This window comes from Aythya fuligula, chromosome 2, assembly GCF_009819795.1.
Source record: "Aythya fuligula isolate bAytFul2 chromosome 2, bAytFul2.pri, whole genome shotgun sequence".
Lineage (NCBI taxonomy): Eukaryota > Metazoa > Chordata > Aves > Anseriformes > Anatidae > Aythya > Aythya fuligula.
The window spans coordinates 71542439-71559881 of NC_045560.1; the positions used below are offsets into that span (position 1 = coordinate 71542439).

Sequence of the window (17443 nt, forward strand, 5' to 3'; positions counted from 1 at the left end):
TCTTGTCTGGTTAATCATGATGTGGAAGATTAATAACTTTAATCGATTTTCATAGTTCTAATTCTGGACATAATTACATTAACCTCTTATATAGCATTGGCTGTTTGAATGTGTGTGGGAAGGAGTCAATAATGACATTATAGGTTTAACTGCACTCTTTGGTCAACTCTGCCTGAGAGCAGGCCAAGCAGGCCAGGACCCTCTCTGACTCTGATAATTGTTAAGAATTTATGAAACAGGTAAGCTAATAAAAGGGGGAGTGTGATTAGTAAGGCAGAATCAAAATCACTGGGAATCAGCAAATTTGTACATTAGTGTCTTGGCTTTATTTGTAAGAAACGTGACTGAAGCAAAAATAATTAGTACCGTGGTAAAACCATACAATGTCTCAGACACTGGGAGAGGAAAGTAATTAGTTGAATTTGATTGTAATGTTGACTTTGTTCATGAACTGACTTTTTACACATAAGCTGTATGTGTGAGCAGTTCTATGAAGCTCAGATGTTTGACAGTGCTTTTTTAAAAAATGTAATTCAGGAGATCAAGACTCTTATTAGGTGTTTGCTTGCAATGTGAGTTTAACTGGAATTAGTAACTCAGTAATTTGAAAGAAGCGGGTGAAGTCCTGTCAACATACTGCAAACGCCTGTCTCTGCAATCTCACCCACCCTGCAGCCGTGTGTCAAGGTAGTTGTGCCAACTGCACCATTGGTAGCTGTATCCCTCTGTCTGAGGGAGTGAAATGCAGTGGGTTTCTAGGGCTGGACACCATACAGGATTAGATATAGTCAAGACAGTGCTGTCATATTTGCTTGGTTTCCATATTTGCTTCACAGAGCTGTAAATGATGATGTGGGGTATAAATGCTGTGAGAACTAGTCTGCACGCAAGAAATTCCCACTGTTCTGCCCGAGTTGCTGTAATGCAGGGCTTATGCCAGGATGACTTTCCGTTCTGTAGGCCATTTGGAGTTTGTGCTGGTGCAAACCTGCATGTACCTGCTCTTACAGCTGTATGTCTCAGAAACACGGGGATTGAAACCTAGGTTTCTGATGCAACACCTTTTGGATGAAGCAATTTCCTGTGCCTAACTTGTATAATTAAGTTTATTAAGGCTTCTGGCACCCTTACAGATGGATGTATTTCTGTTATAAGGCTCAAGGAAAGCGCTTGTTAGACTGAAGCCTGAGGACATGGCCAGCTTTAAGGGCGTTAGGATAGGGGTGTGCTAATAGGATAATGTACGACTGTATTTCCCTTGCAGCTGCTGCCTTACCCTGCCGATTACCTGGGCGTATTCCTAGGCTTGACCGAGCAGCTTTTGCCCTGGCGGGGTCTGGCAGCCCATCTCTCCAGTGGGGTCGTGAGCCTTTTCTCACTGCGGCCTATGTGACCAGGCAGTCAGCAGACTTGGAGGGCGACGTTTCTGCCCAAAGGGATTTTGTCAGGCTCTGTCCAGCCATGCAGTAACTGGCCCGTTTGTGGCAGTGCTCCTGATGTGACCTGCAGCAGAGCACCCTGCAGCCGGCCCACAAGAGGCATGGGTACCCCATGGCCACCAGCTGGTGGGGTGCTGGCAGCAGCACTGGCCTGTCCGCTGGGGAGTGGCAGGCAAGAACTGCTCGTTACCTCTCCCCAGGAGCAGGATGGCTTCAAATCCTGAAGACCACAAAATACACAGTAAAGTTCCCCATCTCTCCAGAAGGACTGGACCTAGTTTGTTCTAGACTCCTTTAGCTGGTTAATAGTCAGTAGCTTATGATGTCTGATGCATTCAACCTGGAGCAACCAGGAATGCACTGTCAGGCCTCAGAAAGTACAGGAACTTACTGGAGAGAAGAGGAGCCTTATGCAATGTTTACTTGTGCTCCACCACTGAGTTACCAAAAAAGAGGCTGGAAGACTGAGGATACAACTTGGCAGAGGAGAACTGCCCATACCCCTTTCCTTTCTCTTCTTTCCTCAAGTAGTAGTCCTCTTAAAAAAAAAAGTTAAGCGATCTTGTAACACCTGAGATAGCTTTCTTTTTTTGTATGTCTTAGTTTTCTGATGGCATGCACTGAAGGACAAAGTTTAACTGGATTTGACTTTGAACTCCAAGGTTTCAGGCAGAAGCACATGCTTAGTTCTTTAGAACCAAACATTAAGACGACACAGTGGAGTAGCTGCAGTCCTATATCTGTCCAGAAGTACAGCTCACCTCTTGGAAGTAGTGGTAGGCTTCTCCAATGTTTGTTGTGTTGGAAAAAAAAAATATTTCAATACAAATATAAAAATGTAGTCTGATTTATGAGAGCAGCTCCTCTTCTTTGTGCAGATAAGCTCAACTGCTACTGTAACAGTAGAAATCATAAGCAGGAGAGAATTTCTGGCTTTAGTAAGAAATTTCTTGCGTTCTTGGGATGTCTTCACTGAACGAAAATAATTTCCAATGCTGGGTTATTGCCTAAATGCATGTTTAAGTATTTTATAATTTCAGGAACATTAAAATTTCAAACCTAGGCTTATCTATTATGTGATATTGATTTTTAATAATAATAAAACAAAACAAAACCAACCAAACAAAATTTTTTATAACTGTACATTCTTTTGGATATTAACAATTACAAACTTTTTTATTTGCCTCCACAGCAGTAACTGAGATTTGTGTGGAAGATTGGTGGAATTCGCATGAAGAGAAACTCTTAGAGGCAGTGACTGCTGCTTCTGTGGATTGACTAAGAGTAAATACCCCTCCTAATGGTTGATGGCATCCACAAGTCAGTTAGGAAGTAAATGAATTGGGACTGGAGAACTGGCTTTGGCTTCTCAAGGCTATAACCCTCAACAAGACTGTCACTTTATTTTTATTTTTTAACCACCTATTAATGATGATGTTGTTTGTGAACATGCTCAGAGAAGTCCCTGCCACAGCACTTAAACAAAACTAAACCCTCTTGCAACACTGGCTGAAATTTGTTTTTTATGTTATTCCAGGGATGTCTTGCTAAAATCAGCTGAGTTCTTTCTAAATAACTTGTATATGGGAAAAATCAGAACTGTTAGTCACTAGTACTGTGTGTGCAAGATATACACAATATTGTGTTTGTACAGATAATATATACAGTACAATATGACTAACAATTCATATACAGGCACATCCTGGAGTTACAGTTCTCTCATTTTCTTTTTTTCCTTAGGTAAGTTCCTCTTTGCTAGGGGAAGGGGGGGCATGAAATATGGGGAAAAATTTAGTACTATCATTATTAACAAGCGTGTCTCTGACAGAGTGACTGAAATTATTTGCCAGTTCAGGCAAATTTGAGGATTCCTCATAGGATTTCTCATGTCCCTGTAGCATATTGTCCTGGTTTCAGTTAGGACAGGGTTAATTTTCTTCCTAGTAGCTGGTAGAATGCTATGTTTTGGCTTAGGATGAGAAGAGTGCTGATAACACCCCAATGTTTTAATTGTTGCAGAGCAGTGCTTATACCAAGCCAAGGACTTTTCAGTTTCTCACTGTCCTGCCATTGGGCAGGCTGGGGGTGCAGCAGGAGCTGGGAGGGGACAGACCCAGAGCAGCTGACCCAAGCTGTCCAAAGGGGTATTCCATACCATCTGATGCCATGCTGAACAATATATAGGGGTGGCTAGCCGGGGAGGAGGGCTGGACTGCTTGGGGTTAGGCTGGGCATTGGTCAGCGGGTGGTGAACTACTGCATTGCGCATCACTTGTTTTGTAAACATTATTATTAGCAGTACTATTATCATCATTATTGTTGTTATTATTATTGCTATTATTATTTTTCTGTCTTAATAAACTGTCTTTATCTCAACTCACAGGCTTCACTTTCCTGTTTCTCCCCCCCATCCCAGAGAGGGAGGGTGAGAGAACTGCTGTGTGGTGTTTAGCTGCCAGCCAGGTTAAACCACAACACATATAAAGACTGTGTGCACTTATGAGGGAAGTGCTTGCTGCCCTAAGTACTGTAGATGGCTAGTTAAAGGCCAGCTACTTTACATCAAGGCTAAGCAAAAAGTTTTACTTGCATATTGCTTGTAGAGTGGAATTGCTCAGCAATCTTACCCTGGTGTTGTATTGGTGTAACTGACACGTATCATGTGATTAAGTGGGTAGTTTTGATCAGAGATGGAAACTTCCCCATCACAACACAAAGCACATGCACCTTTCCAAGCAAACCCATTATGTGGAGGCAGCCCTGTTTTCCTGACTTCGCAGAATTAATGGGTTTCTGTACATCCAACTCGGTATAAAGTGGAAACAAAACACATTACATACATTTTCTTTATTGCTGGACATTTTTATTTTTTTTTTTTTTTTGAGTAAGTAGGCATAATTCTTTAAAGGCTGAGGTTTTTAATAACAGTAAATATTTTTTCCTTTTTTTTTTTTTTTCCTGTGGGCTAAAAGATACCTTTGATCAAAATTTTGCCTTATATTACAGTTATTTCTGTACAAAAATAAAAGTCCAAAATCAGCTTACTTTTAGCTGATATTCCCCAATGTATTTACAGGGTACTGTCAAGAAACTTCATCAGGCAACCAAGTAAAATATAGAACTCTATATTAAAGCAGTTGCATTGTATTCAGTGAATTCTGAATGGCTCTGACCTTTGCCAGTCAGTCTGGGTTGGAGAGTCCAGCCACAATTACAAGAATGGTGTCTTTAAAAGAAAATTTTTAATATTAAAAACTTATGCTGCCATTATGGAGTACTGGAACTGATAATTGTATTTCTGTATTAGAGCAGTCTATAAATATTCTCAGCTACATCTCTCTTTATAATACAGCAGATACAGAATGCAGACTTCTGCTACTTATAGGGTAATACATATTTGCAATAGTAAAACCAATGTATGAAAATTTTGGAATTTAGTTGTTAATAAAACTGCTTATAAAGTAACCATACAATTGTAACAACTATAACTCTGAACTATTAAAATGTACAGAAAGACTGTTTACACCATTGCACATACTTTTTCCCTTTGCTTTGAAAGACTTATGAAATACAGAATAAAATTAGTCAAATTTACTGACAGCTCAAATATGCACGTGCAATGTGCACATCCACAGAAGCAAGAAGAAGCAAAGTGTTGGCATCTGTCAGGAAGGCTGCCAGCAGCTCTCCAAAAAAATATACCTTACTCTTCTTCCCTCCCTCTTCCCACATATGTGCAGGCCAGTAGGTTAGTGCAGAATGGATGAATAAAACTTTGTTTTCAGTGTTCTGAAAGGGTGAAAAGTTTCCCCTCCACTATCATCAATTTTAGGTCAATGCAAGTTGGGTTTAATGTTGTAAGGCACTTATTACTGCTTGTATTGCAGAGTATCCAGTCCTAAGGCATTTGTTACATCAACTGAAGATAATAATGCTTTGGAAAGTTTTGAGTGAGCTAGCAGTTCCAGTATGTGACTATTTCAGCTGATTTTTCCCTCCCCACCCTCTGGTCTTTCTACAACAAGGTTGGAAGATGCTTTCCTTGGAAATTCTGGTTCTTGGTTAGCTTGTCAACAGATGTGATCAGTATCATCAGGTCATTTTGAGGCCAAGCAGCGATATGTTCTATTTAGAGTGCAGTAGAACTGGTTTTGTTTTCACCTGGAGCTGCCCTGGCTTCCATGACTACTCACTGATCGAGAGGTGCTGTAGCGTTTTTTCACAATCATACTGATGTAAGCTTTCATCAGCTTTGCAATGTCAACCACCTGCCAAAAGAGAATAAAGAGCAGAAAGTCCTCAGTAAGGTAACAGTATGTGAATGAGTTCCTTTATACACTAGCAGTAAAAGAAACTGTTGAGCTTTCAGCACAAGTCTTTTGCTGTTAAATAAAAACTCAGGACTTATATCCATCTCATGATAACTTCCCTTTAGCTTTACAGGGATCTGAAAAAAAACACTGTTAACAGTCGCAGCAGCTTCTTTAATTACCAAGTGATCTGGCTATCAGAACAGAAAGACGATAGTACTGACAAAATTCCTTCTTGCTCTTACCTCACTAGTCTCAAAAAGCAATTCTCTCTCATCCACCACAATCTTGTAGGTGTTGGCAAGAGGTGCTCCGAATGACAAGATATGTTCATACTGAAACACCTCCAAAGGCCTTCCTTCCCCACGCTTGTAGACAGAAACAGCATCAGCACTGACTCCAAGCCACAACTCTTGTGGGAAACCTCCTTCTTTGCACTAGAGGAAAGAATGTAAATTAAAAGTAACAGTAACAGAAGGAGCCACACCACACTTACTGTTGAGATTCTTGCCTGTAGCTCTTTTTAAAAAGAAGTGTATTGCTTCTTCATCTTTGAACAACATCTTATGTTTCTCCTAAACACACTTACTTTACAAACTTACAGGGTAGCATTCTGTCCCTCTGTATTTTATGGGTAAGTGGTGGATTTAAATGCCTACAGTGCATGCTAACTGGAGCATGCTTTTAATATGCAACTTTTTATTACATCAGCTGTCTGAGCATTTGTGATATGGCATTTATGGTTTCACTAGTCTGTAATGAGATCACCAGCTATACAGCACAACCTATATTTTGAGTGGTCAGAAGGTCTTACTCACCTCTACGTCAAACAGTGTTGACCCATAGCCAGGCCATTCCTTAATCAAAGCCATATACTTTGCCATAGCCTGCTCCTGGTTCATCCTCTGCAGTTTTTTCCATTTGTCAATAATACTAGTCCTGGAAGCTGAGATTTCCTCTTTGACCCACATGTCTAACATCTGGTCCTCCTCAACCTTTTGTTTGCTGACAGAGCCACTGCGAAAGCTCCTCCGCAATGTTCCTTCAAGAAAGCTGGCTCGTTTCTTCTCAGCCTTCTCTGCTGCAGTAAATGTTTTGGTAGACTGTGTAATTCGAGACTTCAACTTTTGCAAGGGATATACTTCCTCCATTTCTGGTATGGTGGTATGTGGAGTGTAATCTCCCTGAAGGTACTGGAGACGCAAAGCTGCAAGGACCTGGAGCGTTTCTTCAGGAGCAGGATAGTGTCCTCTAATCACTGCTTCATGAGCCTAAAGAGAGGAAAAAGGTAACTTTTTATGTACAAACTAATATTTGAAAGAACTGAGAGAGAAATGGGAAACAGATTTAGCGCCAAGCAAACCCAGGATCTGAAATAAATGAACCATCAAATAAAACAAATGTGGTAAATCTCATGGGAAATTTGTTAAACCGGTTAAGACAGGGTTTACCAGAAGAACTGCAAAGCAATTGATGAACTTGCTCACGGGAATTTCTCATACTAGTACAGCTCTTTGAGAATTCAATTACGTAAGGGCAACTGAACCACTGAAAGGAGAAGAAAATTTAAAGGGGAGAAAATCAGGATCTAAACACTTGCTTGGGGGAAGTCATCTATGTTCAAGGGCATTGGGAAGAAATAGTTATCTACTTTGACTCAGTGCTATTAATAATCTGTCTGTGAAACTGATGTTTCATGAATGATGAGCAAAACCCTAAGACAGCTTTGTAACAGACTGCAATGAGGGAAAACAGTAAATCTTAAAAGGGTCCCAGATATAATTATTAAATTAATTTTAAAAATGTAGGTTACAGAACCAAAACTTTAGACAGAAGGGATCTCTCTGAAGTTAGTTGCTGAAAAACATCCATGTCTGACACTGACAGCAAATTGAAAAAACAACAGAACTGATGAACCTCTTTCAGGTATTTTAATATTAATCATAAGTATTGAGTGTGCCATGCTTTATAACTGTAATACTACTGGTCTTAGCAAGACATAAAATATTTGGCTCAACACCAGTCGGTACTGAATGCTGCATGAAAATGATCTGTCATATAAACCAATAAAACAAATCTGATGCAGAACTCTCATGGATTTTCTTATTACAGTTTAAACTTCATCACAAAGTGGAGGCATGAACTGGCGGACTCTTCAGTATGTAAAAACAGACAGTCTTCAGACTGGCAACGCTTCTAAGCCCAGCCAAGGCAGGCTTGTTGCCCAGATCCTTCAGCCAACAATGAGTGTTTCTAGATCGAGCTACAGCAGTAGGCTCTGCAAGGAGAATTCTGGTAGACTTGTGCTGTAACGTGGTGCTTTAAAACCCTAACTGTGGAAAGGAAGAAATACTCCATTACAGTGAACGTGTTCCCAATCTTGTGGGAAGAGGAAAAGGCTTCATCCATACAAAAATTAAAATATGTAAGCTCCTGATCACTTCATGCTTACCTGCCAACAGAACACTTATGTGAACTTGTTTGCATGCCAAGACACTGAAATCTTTAAGTGCCTAGTACACACCTGAAAGAAGCTGTTCACTGTAAGACTTTTTAGCCATCTGCAGTATAGTAGAAAAGGAGGACGTCTTTCCACAATAATATCTGTCATCAGCAAGTTTCAGAGTAATTGCAAGACTTCATAAAATAGAAATCCAACTGCTGAGGCATTTAGTTTTCATTACAAATCATTTTTGCAGTATGGCCTCACTCTTTGCTCAGCACCGTGATTAAGTGGATTTTGGCTTACCATACCTGTCTTATGGTTATGGCTGAGAGCAGACTGATTTGTTTTACTATGGTGCCTATGAAATACCAATCAGGTTTTGAAAAGAAAAGCTGATGTCTGATTAGTTCTATACTGTTGCCAATATGGGTATCTCAGAATTTGCTTGCTAATTACATATTTTTACTTTATTTGTTGTTATTTCTTAAGAAAATGGTTTCATAAGAGCAAAATGAAATGCAGGCATTATCATCTTTCCCCCCCTGTATATAAATTATCTAGCATAGGTCCAGTTATCCATTTTTTTCACCACTACACATAAAGCAATTCACAGGTAACCCAGAAGCAAGAATAGTCATAACACTAGGTGAATCACATTTGGTTAATTTATGTCAGGATAAGCTTATTTTTATCACTGAATTGCCTTTATTTTTTCATTATTATTATTTCTACATTTGCTGCTTGAATAGTGCATTTAGTTAAACAGAAGCACAATCAAAACATTCCCCTTGTTGCCTAGATCTCGCTTTTTTCCTTCTCTTAAAATTGCCTCAGAACAAAACCTTTTTTCTTACCTGCTCAAACATAAAGGCAAATTCCACGCTATCTTTTGGGACATGTTCCGTGTCCAGGAAGCAGTAGAGCTTGAAGTAGAACTTCCAGTGCATCTCCCCAGCTTCGGCAGTGGCAGCAAGCCTACAGGTGTGTGTGGAAAGGGAGAGAGAGAGATCAGACCTTCATAATCAAACTCCTTTCTAAATTGACACATGAAAAATTTCAGCATGGCATTAGCTGAATTTTGCTTTCCTACACCTGGTAGCAATCTGGTATCGTTGACAGCCGTTAGTTGTTTCAAGTATACCTGACTTATGTGATCTGGAGATACACATAAATATGTATTTAAAGCCCAAAACTAAATCAAGGACTTACAAATGTTGTCTCAGTCCTCAGTCAACTGTTTCTAACCCAATTTATCTTCACAATCTTTTATCTATGGCTCAGACAAGTGTTGATAAAAGTAACATTATTAAGTTATCATGTTACAAACTGTACTTGCACATTAGACATTCCTTTTTTCCCTCATTATTATCATAGAAGTACTAGGGTTGAAAAAGCCCTCCAAGATCATCTGGTCCAACCATCCCCCTTCCACCAACGTCACCCACTAAACTATGTCCCCAAGCACCACGTCCAACCTTTCCTTGAACACCCCCAGGGACAGTGATGCCACCACCTCCCTGGGCAACCAGTTTCAATACCTAACTGCTTTTTCTGAGAAGAAAATTCTCCTCATTTCCAACCTGAACCTCCCCTGGCCCAACTTGAGGCCATTCCCTATAGTCCTATCACTAGTTACCTGCAAGAAAAGGCTGACCCCCAGCTCCCCACACCTTCCTTTCAGGCAGTTGTAGAGAGTAATAAGGTCTCCCCCACACCTCCTCTTCTCCAGACTAAACAGTCCCAGCAGTATGTAGATAAAGGATGCTGATTGTCATGCATATAACATAAGAAATGTATTAATTGCTATTTATTAGATTTGGCAGGAGAGAAGGAGAGGTGCACTCACTTTTCAAATTTCGCCAAGACATCAGCCACAATGGTTCTGCTTTCAATTGCTTTATCAGTAGTTCCATTGTATTCAAACAAAGCAAACATATTTCTGCTGTCCTCCATGGCCAAACCACGAATTAACTTTTCAACCACCTAATGAAAAACAGCACATGAAGAAACCATAGCACGGAAAAGTAGTACCACAGAGGCAAGACAAATAAGTAGGAGAAATTAAAAAATAGGTTTTACGTTAGGCTAAAAATGCTGCTAAGATATTCTCATCATCAGTATTAATTGTTACCAAATTCCACATTCATTTTTATCCTAAGTAAGGATGATTCCTTCAGAATATATATGTGCTATCACCTGCCCAGATATAAATAACCTTTGTATTTTACCAACTTGGCTAAAGTGTTCCAGCTTAGCAAACAATTTGGCCTCGTACACATCAGTATATACCTGAAGTTATTCCAATAATGCCTCTATTGAGTTGCTTAGTCTATCCTGCATTTTTTTCCTACGAGAGAGCTATTGCTGGGTAATCCTCTGCAGTATAAAGACAGTTGTGGTAGCCGGTATTTCTACAGAACATTCTGGAGGGGTGCGGCAGAGACCTGTAAGCCTTCCTGCCCTGACAGCAGTGACTGTGCCCTCCCACCTGGCAGAGACACCGATGGTGCTTCCAAGGGCTTAACACCGCTACTAGCTGGAACTGCCATTACAGGGAAACACTAGTTCTGTGCCAAAGCTGTCCGCCACCACTTCTCACCTCTCCAGCTGTGGTGTGTGAGTTGATCGTAATCTTACAGGAGCCCCCACCATGGCAATACACCGTAGATGTCATTTCCTGTCTGCTGATCAGGGCTTCTATTTCATCCCGTGATGGCACAAACTCTCTGCATTTGGTTTTTTTCAGAGATTCGTAAGTAAAAAGTGCGTATTTCTCCATTTCAGTTCCTGGAAACTGGTCACGAACTCTGTAAGACAAATATTGTTTAAGTTGCCAGTCTGCAAAACAGAAAGTTTATTTATTTGAGAACCATTATTTCCTGAAAGTGACAAAGTACTGCTGTATTCAGTATGCTATTTAATTGGCACAGTCAAAGGTTTATCTTCACTGTCAAGGAAAGTGTTCTAACACGATTTACTGTGCGGTAACTTATGTACATACATCATCTTGTTCTGCAAACCTAACAAAAAGCAAAAACTGAACAGCCTTTATAGCATTAACTACAGGAACACTGTAACGGCTCAGATTTGACAGCAGGATAACTGTAATAATCTCATTGCAATCAACTCCCTTTCCGGTCAATAACAGTAGTTGAATAAAGACAAACCTACACTGAGGTACTACAGAAAAAAAAAAATTGACAGCTCAGTTTTGCAGTAGTGTCACTTAGGATACTTGATTTCTATTCATGACATTCTTGAAAATTCTCTCAAACCTTACTGTTCAGCAGTTAGTACTACAAGTATTCAGCAATAACTTTAATGAACTCATTTTTGATTATACATTACTATAATATTTTATTTATAATGAATTTAATGAACTTTTAATTATTGAAAACCACTGAATTCCAGTAGCTTTTAGTACAGAGTGTTTGTGTAATATTTCCAATGACAAAATATCAGCTTCTTCAACCTAATAAGGTTTCATTTATGAGTGTATGAAAAATTACAGATTCATCATCTACAAGGCATAAAAAGATTCCTGAAGAATTACAGAAATGCTTTAAGAAGATTGTGCAGCTATAGTGTTGAAACCAACCTGCAAATATTGTGTCAGATAGCTTTATTTTTATTTTTTTTTAAACAGGGAGACTATTTTATGAACTGATTTAAATTAAAAAGGTGAATCAATATTGTTATATTTTTTAAAATTCCAACATTTATGCATAGTGTTTGATGTATTTCACTAATCTCACTTTGACAGGTATGTCTTCAAGGATTTTACAAACATTTTATAAAATAACTACATTCAGCAAAGTGGTTTACAGTATCCATGTTCTAGCATAAACATAGATGTGACTTTTAAATTACCGAGAACAGTTTGTTACTATTGTACTACTTTTCCTAAGGGGACACGCTTTACATTCTTCGGCTGCATCAGAGCAAGAGGAACTCCACATTCTGGTTAATGCTTAGCTGTCAGAAATGTTGTTTTGTGTTTTCTTTTTTTTCCCCTCAACGGTTGCTAAAGTCTTAAATTAGATTTGCAAATAGACATTTTTACTCTAGTACATCTTTAAACACTGTAATATTCTTTTATGTGCATAATACCTCAAAAAACTAAGGTAAGCATGATGAATAATTTTTAGGAACTTGATTTGGACAGTTAGGAACAGGACCTGTGCATACTTGCTGTGAGCCATTTAAGCAACTACACAAACTTATAGAAAGCCCCCCTTACCCCCTGCCTTTTGTCAACATTAATAAATAATGATTATGCATTCAGTTTCATGGGGTTTTGCTCGATTCCTTGAATAAGAATCAAGATCAACTCAAACACTGTTTTCTTACAACCTTTTTTTTTTTCTTTTCAGATTTACTCTTTAGCATAACCAGTTCAGTAAGTGAATGTATCTTCAAATCTCACTATGAGATGTCTAAACCCTGTTACATGTTATGGGGAAAAAGACAGTGAGTGAAGAAACTTCTTGCTCTTGTAGCTGAAAGCTTCTCACCTTTTGAGATGAAACTTGAGATATTTGAGGATGCTACGACTTGGCAGAAATGTGCAACTCATGCAGGTGAGTATTTGCCAACTATAAAGGTTCCCCACGCTCCCAGGGTTAGGCACTTTATTGGTCTGCTTGATGAGCTGACAGTAGAGCTCATCTCGAAGGGGTCGTAAATCATGTCCTGTTTGGAGGATACCTTGAATTATAGGGATGGGATCAGACATAGACTCCAGCTGCTGTAAAGAATTAAATATCTTGATAGCTTCATCCTGCAAAGTTGTGTAACCTTTATCTTTCAGCACTGCAAACAAAAAACAGGGAGAACGGTATTTAGACTGAGATATGAAAGAGAAAACACTCAGGCTTACCATAGGAATTGCCCAGTGATATATTCCATGGCCCTTATTATGCAAGATATTAGAATGGATCGTTTCCATTTCCATTGTATAATGCCAACTCATTTTATGAGCTATTCTGTTATTGAGATTTGTTCTGAATGTAATAAAATACCATTTTGAAATTTCTGACAACGTAGTTTAGAATGTGTATTTTGCTTGATCAGAGATTTTTGATGGAGAAGCTTCTTTGATGGAGAAAGGATCCACACTGCTGGAAGTGTATCACTTTGTCACTGTCACAAGAAAGTGGAAAGCTAGTCAGATTTTAAGCGAGGTAAAGCATGACTGGATTAAGGAAAGTGACAAGTTCATGACATCGCTTTTGTCTACAGCAGTAGAAGTTCAATTAAACCCAAAAAATATGAATAAAACAAAATCTCTGCCATGAAACTGCAACTTTCTTTTGAAGTCCTGGAAAAGAAGGTGATTTGATTGATTTTCACAATACAAGTTTTTCAGCACGGGCTAAGAACTTGCACAATATTCTTAAAAGCACCATGGTGCTTGGGTTCAAGGAATGAGAGATTGCTCCGGTGTCTGAATCAGCTAGGCCATCAAAGCAGGAAGCAGTACAGACATATATTACATACACTAAATTTCTAACCTAACATTATACTATTAGAGAAAGTAACTAGAACTCAGCTGCAAGTCATGGCAATAACCGAACATCAGCCCATCTGTAGAGAGCTATTTAATATAGGAAGATTTTGGAAAGACTTCTACCTCAGAGAGAACTAGCCTTTTCTGTCTATGGGGATTAGAAAGCAATCATGTTGCGTTTTGTGCATGGGACAACCAGCTAAAGTGACCAGCTCAAGATCAGAATTGTGGCTTGCCAATGGACAGGAGGAGGAAGAAAAAGAGAAAGCAGAGGTTTCTCCTAGGATTTTATTTTTCATTTTCATTCATGCAGCAGGATATCACGTGATTTAGGAAGCATTATCAGAAATACCTTAGCTTTTGATCAACTGTCACCTTCCACCCTCCTCCCAGGGATGAAACTTCTGATCTGAGACAAATCTTGTTTACTACGCAGTTGCAAAATAACATAAGCAAATCCATTTACAGGCATCATATTCATAACCATCGATAACCGTGAACTGTTCATTTAAAACAGACTTCTGAGTTAGTGATTGAACAAATATTGTTAGAAGACATGATTACACCTGCTTCAGGCATAAATGAACCATTACTTTTTCAAAGCATGCCCACTCACAACTTGTTTCATGGAAGTAATACTTCCCACCACAACTGATGAACCTTACACTTGTGAATTGAAGTTGTGCAGCTGCAGCTCCCCTCATGGGGTATGAAAAAACAATAATTTGAGAAGGAGTGTATGATTCAAGGAGACTGAATGAATTGGCTTTTTTTCCTGATTTCAGTGCCAGGCTTTTCAAACTTTGTCATCTTAGCTGTGTTGGTGAGGGTAACAAATTTGTCTTAAAGCAGCAATAGCAATTTTCCTTCCTGTAACACTCCTGTAGGAGCACCACAAACACGTGGTTCTATGCTAGGTAAACTGCTGTTCTCTACCTTTTGCAAGAGAACAGAGAAACTTCTTTATTTGCATTACAAAAATAATTTTTCCACTATACCCATGGACTGAAAACTCCCATCCCAGAGTTTAGCTTTTCATACAGAAAAGTGTTTCTATGGCTGAAAAACTTACAGTTTAGATTGATGTCCCCATAAGGCAGCGGCAATAATGGCGAGTGCAATGGATGATGAGTGTAACGGAGAATAGGGTTTCTCTTATAGATCTGCTCAACCACGTCAGCATTCAGGCAGTTTTCCTATTGAGGTAAGAAAAAAGCAGGATTTGGGGTTCAGCACTAACAGCGATGCAATGCTTTGTGCCTTTAGGTTGGCTATGAAAAGGTCAGTCATCAGTGTTACTGATACTATCTGGTGCTAAATCCACTTGCAGGTACTGTGGCTGTCATGGCTTTCTGCAGGCTATGAATGCTTAGTGCCTGCTAACCTCAGTAGTTGCATAAGCTTTCTTTATCTATGCAGTAAAAAAAACTAACCATAACAGTGCTGCAGGAGATACAAGTTTCATAAAGTTTTTTGGAAGTGTGTTTTCATTGTACAATTATTTTATTCCAGTATTTCATGGCGGAAATTATATCAAGATATTGTTAAGTTTAGAATGATTTTTCCAGCATACCTAATTGGCCTTTTCAGTTGTAATCTGCTGGAACTACCATCAGCAAAACAGTCCAGAAAAATAGCTGCTGTAAACCTGATGCACCCACTCTGATGTCTAAATACTGTTCTTTCTTAGCTCAAGTCCGACAAATGTGTGATTACTGTCTTCTGTCAATCCTGAACTTCCACATATTTCTACTGCTCTGAAGAAAGGCTCTCAACAGCCTTTGGAGTTTTGAAATTTAGAACTTAGGACCTGATAATTTTTCTCCATGACAGAGGCTTCCACTAAGAAAAAAGGTTGGTAGTTCTCCCCCTTGATTCTTAGAAGATACTAAAAAAAAAAAAAAAAAAAAAAAAAAAAAAGCATTATCCCTTCTCCTGAAAGAAGATCAACAAAAATCTCTAGACCTTCTTTGGGTATGCATGCAATGTCCCCAGCAGGATCATAAAGCAGTAAACGTTCATAGAGCATGTTTCTTGCCATGCAGAGACATGATTAACCAATGCTATCATAAAACAAGAAATGAAAGACATCGGGGGTGAGGGGAGAATTAAAAAAATAAAAATAAAAGTCACAGGAGCTGTCTAATCCACATCCTGGCACGCTGCTCACTGTGGACATAGCCAGACAAGTCTGCTAACTCATGAACTCACACACTACAGCTCTACTGCCTGATACAGCAACGTCTGTTAAGTTGCCCAAAACAGTACAGCTTATTACTGTTTTAATGAAAAAAGTTTTCCCTCTTTCCCTTCAATTTGCAATTCATACTTTGTTCTTATACTGTTTAAATAAAAATTCCTTTAGCAGGTGAGTGAATACATGAGATTCCACAATTTCAGTCCATGTCACTGCATGACTAAAATTCATGTTTTCTGCTTTATTACTACATACTGCAAAGGCAACATTAAAAAAAAAAAAGACCGATTTAAAATATTTATTTAAACAACTCTTCTTTCCCAGTTCCACCTGTTTGTTCCTACCTTAATATCCTGAATAAGCTGCTGAGTTGGGGTATCAATCGGTGCTTTTGTGTCAATCACATTCTGGATGGCACTTGACCAGCGGGTCGCTTCATTAAGCAATTTTGTGTAGAGACGGTAGCAATGTTTGCGTCCATACACAGTTACATTCCAATAGCCTAGCACAACAATAAAAATTGTTAACCATGGAAGCAGCGTCTATAAATATACCATGACTTCTCTCTGAAAACAGATAGTCCCATGAGACCCTGAATGCTGAATTCTGGATTGGGCTGGCAGTTTTTCAGGGACTAAGAAGTTGTACTGGCAATTCAGTAACATAATCTGGACAGTATGGTTTTAAAGGAGTTTCTCTCAATTAAAAAAGCATAAGAATAATCTTAGAACGCAACCATCACCATGCTGTCTTCCATTTCACCCAGTAATCTTAGTACAAGTGATCACAGAACATCATTGTGGAATACTGTGAGTGATACATGGCTTGCAGGCCCTGCTTCTCCAGTCCTGTCTGTAGAAGAAAAATCTAAGTCTTGTTTTGTATATGAGTCTTTCATCATCTATGGCACACATGCTAACAGGTATAAAGCATGAGCTGCTACTGCTTTTTTAAAACAGTCATTAATTTCACACAAATGAAGTGGCAAAGATGACAGAAGAGCATTTCAATTCAAATTCACTCTCTGCATCATTGTATAGGCTTTTTATGAAGCAGATTCAATTAAATAAAATCTATTTCATCTCTCACTAGCAAAAGCCTCTTTGAAGTGTCAGTGACCCCAGTGAGATTACATAGGGCTGTCAATGCTTCTCATTTGCAAACAGCCATGTCTGAGCTGAAAACCAGCATGGAAATGTGCTCTGCAGCTGACTCAGACGTAGTATGTAGGTTAGCACTGAGGACTTTTACTCTAGATTTCTTTACACTTGCTCCACGAATGTTTGCCCTCACAATTGCTACCCATGTGTCTTTAAAGTGAAAGCATACGTGTTCAAGCTAATTTAGCAGCAGTGTTGGTCAGTAATTTGAATGCTGTTGAGAACAATTTTTACTGTTGTGTACATAATTACCTGTCTTCTGCCCAGTAGTCCATGTAAAATACCTCAGTGACTTAGGGACCTGATTTGGTTATCAAACTGCAACTCTAATAATCTATTTAAAATATTCTTATGCAGTGTTTGTTGTATTACTAGGTAGGTA

General features: G+C 39.0%; 1 protein-coding gene across 1 annotated transcript in view; it reads right to left on the reverse strand.

The window, feature by feature from the left end:
• Positions 1–4366: 4366 nt before the first annotated feature.
• MYO10 (myosin X) overlaps positions 4367–17443 on the reverse strand; it is a 164431-nt gene continuing 151354 nt past the window's right edge. The window contains exons 33-41 of the mRNA XM_032182555.1: positions 16246–16403; positions 14777–14900; positions 12710–13007; positions 10795–11002; positions 10042–10178; positions 9050–9170; positions 6568–7020; positions 5995–6186; positions 4367–5707 (exon numbers count right to left, since the gene is read on the reverse strand). Coding sequence (XP_032038446.1) covers positions 5597–5707; positions 5995–6186; positions 6568–7020; positions 9050–9170; positions 10042–10178; positions 10795–11002; positions 12710–13007; positions 14777–14900; positions 16246–16403 — 1802 coding nt within the window. The 3' untranslated portion in view covers positions 4367–5596. The remainder of the gene's footprint in view (positions 5708–5994; positions 6187–6567; positions 7021–9049; positions 9171–10041; positions 10179–10794; positions 11003–12709; positions 13008–14776; positions 14901–16245; positions 16404–17443) is intronic.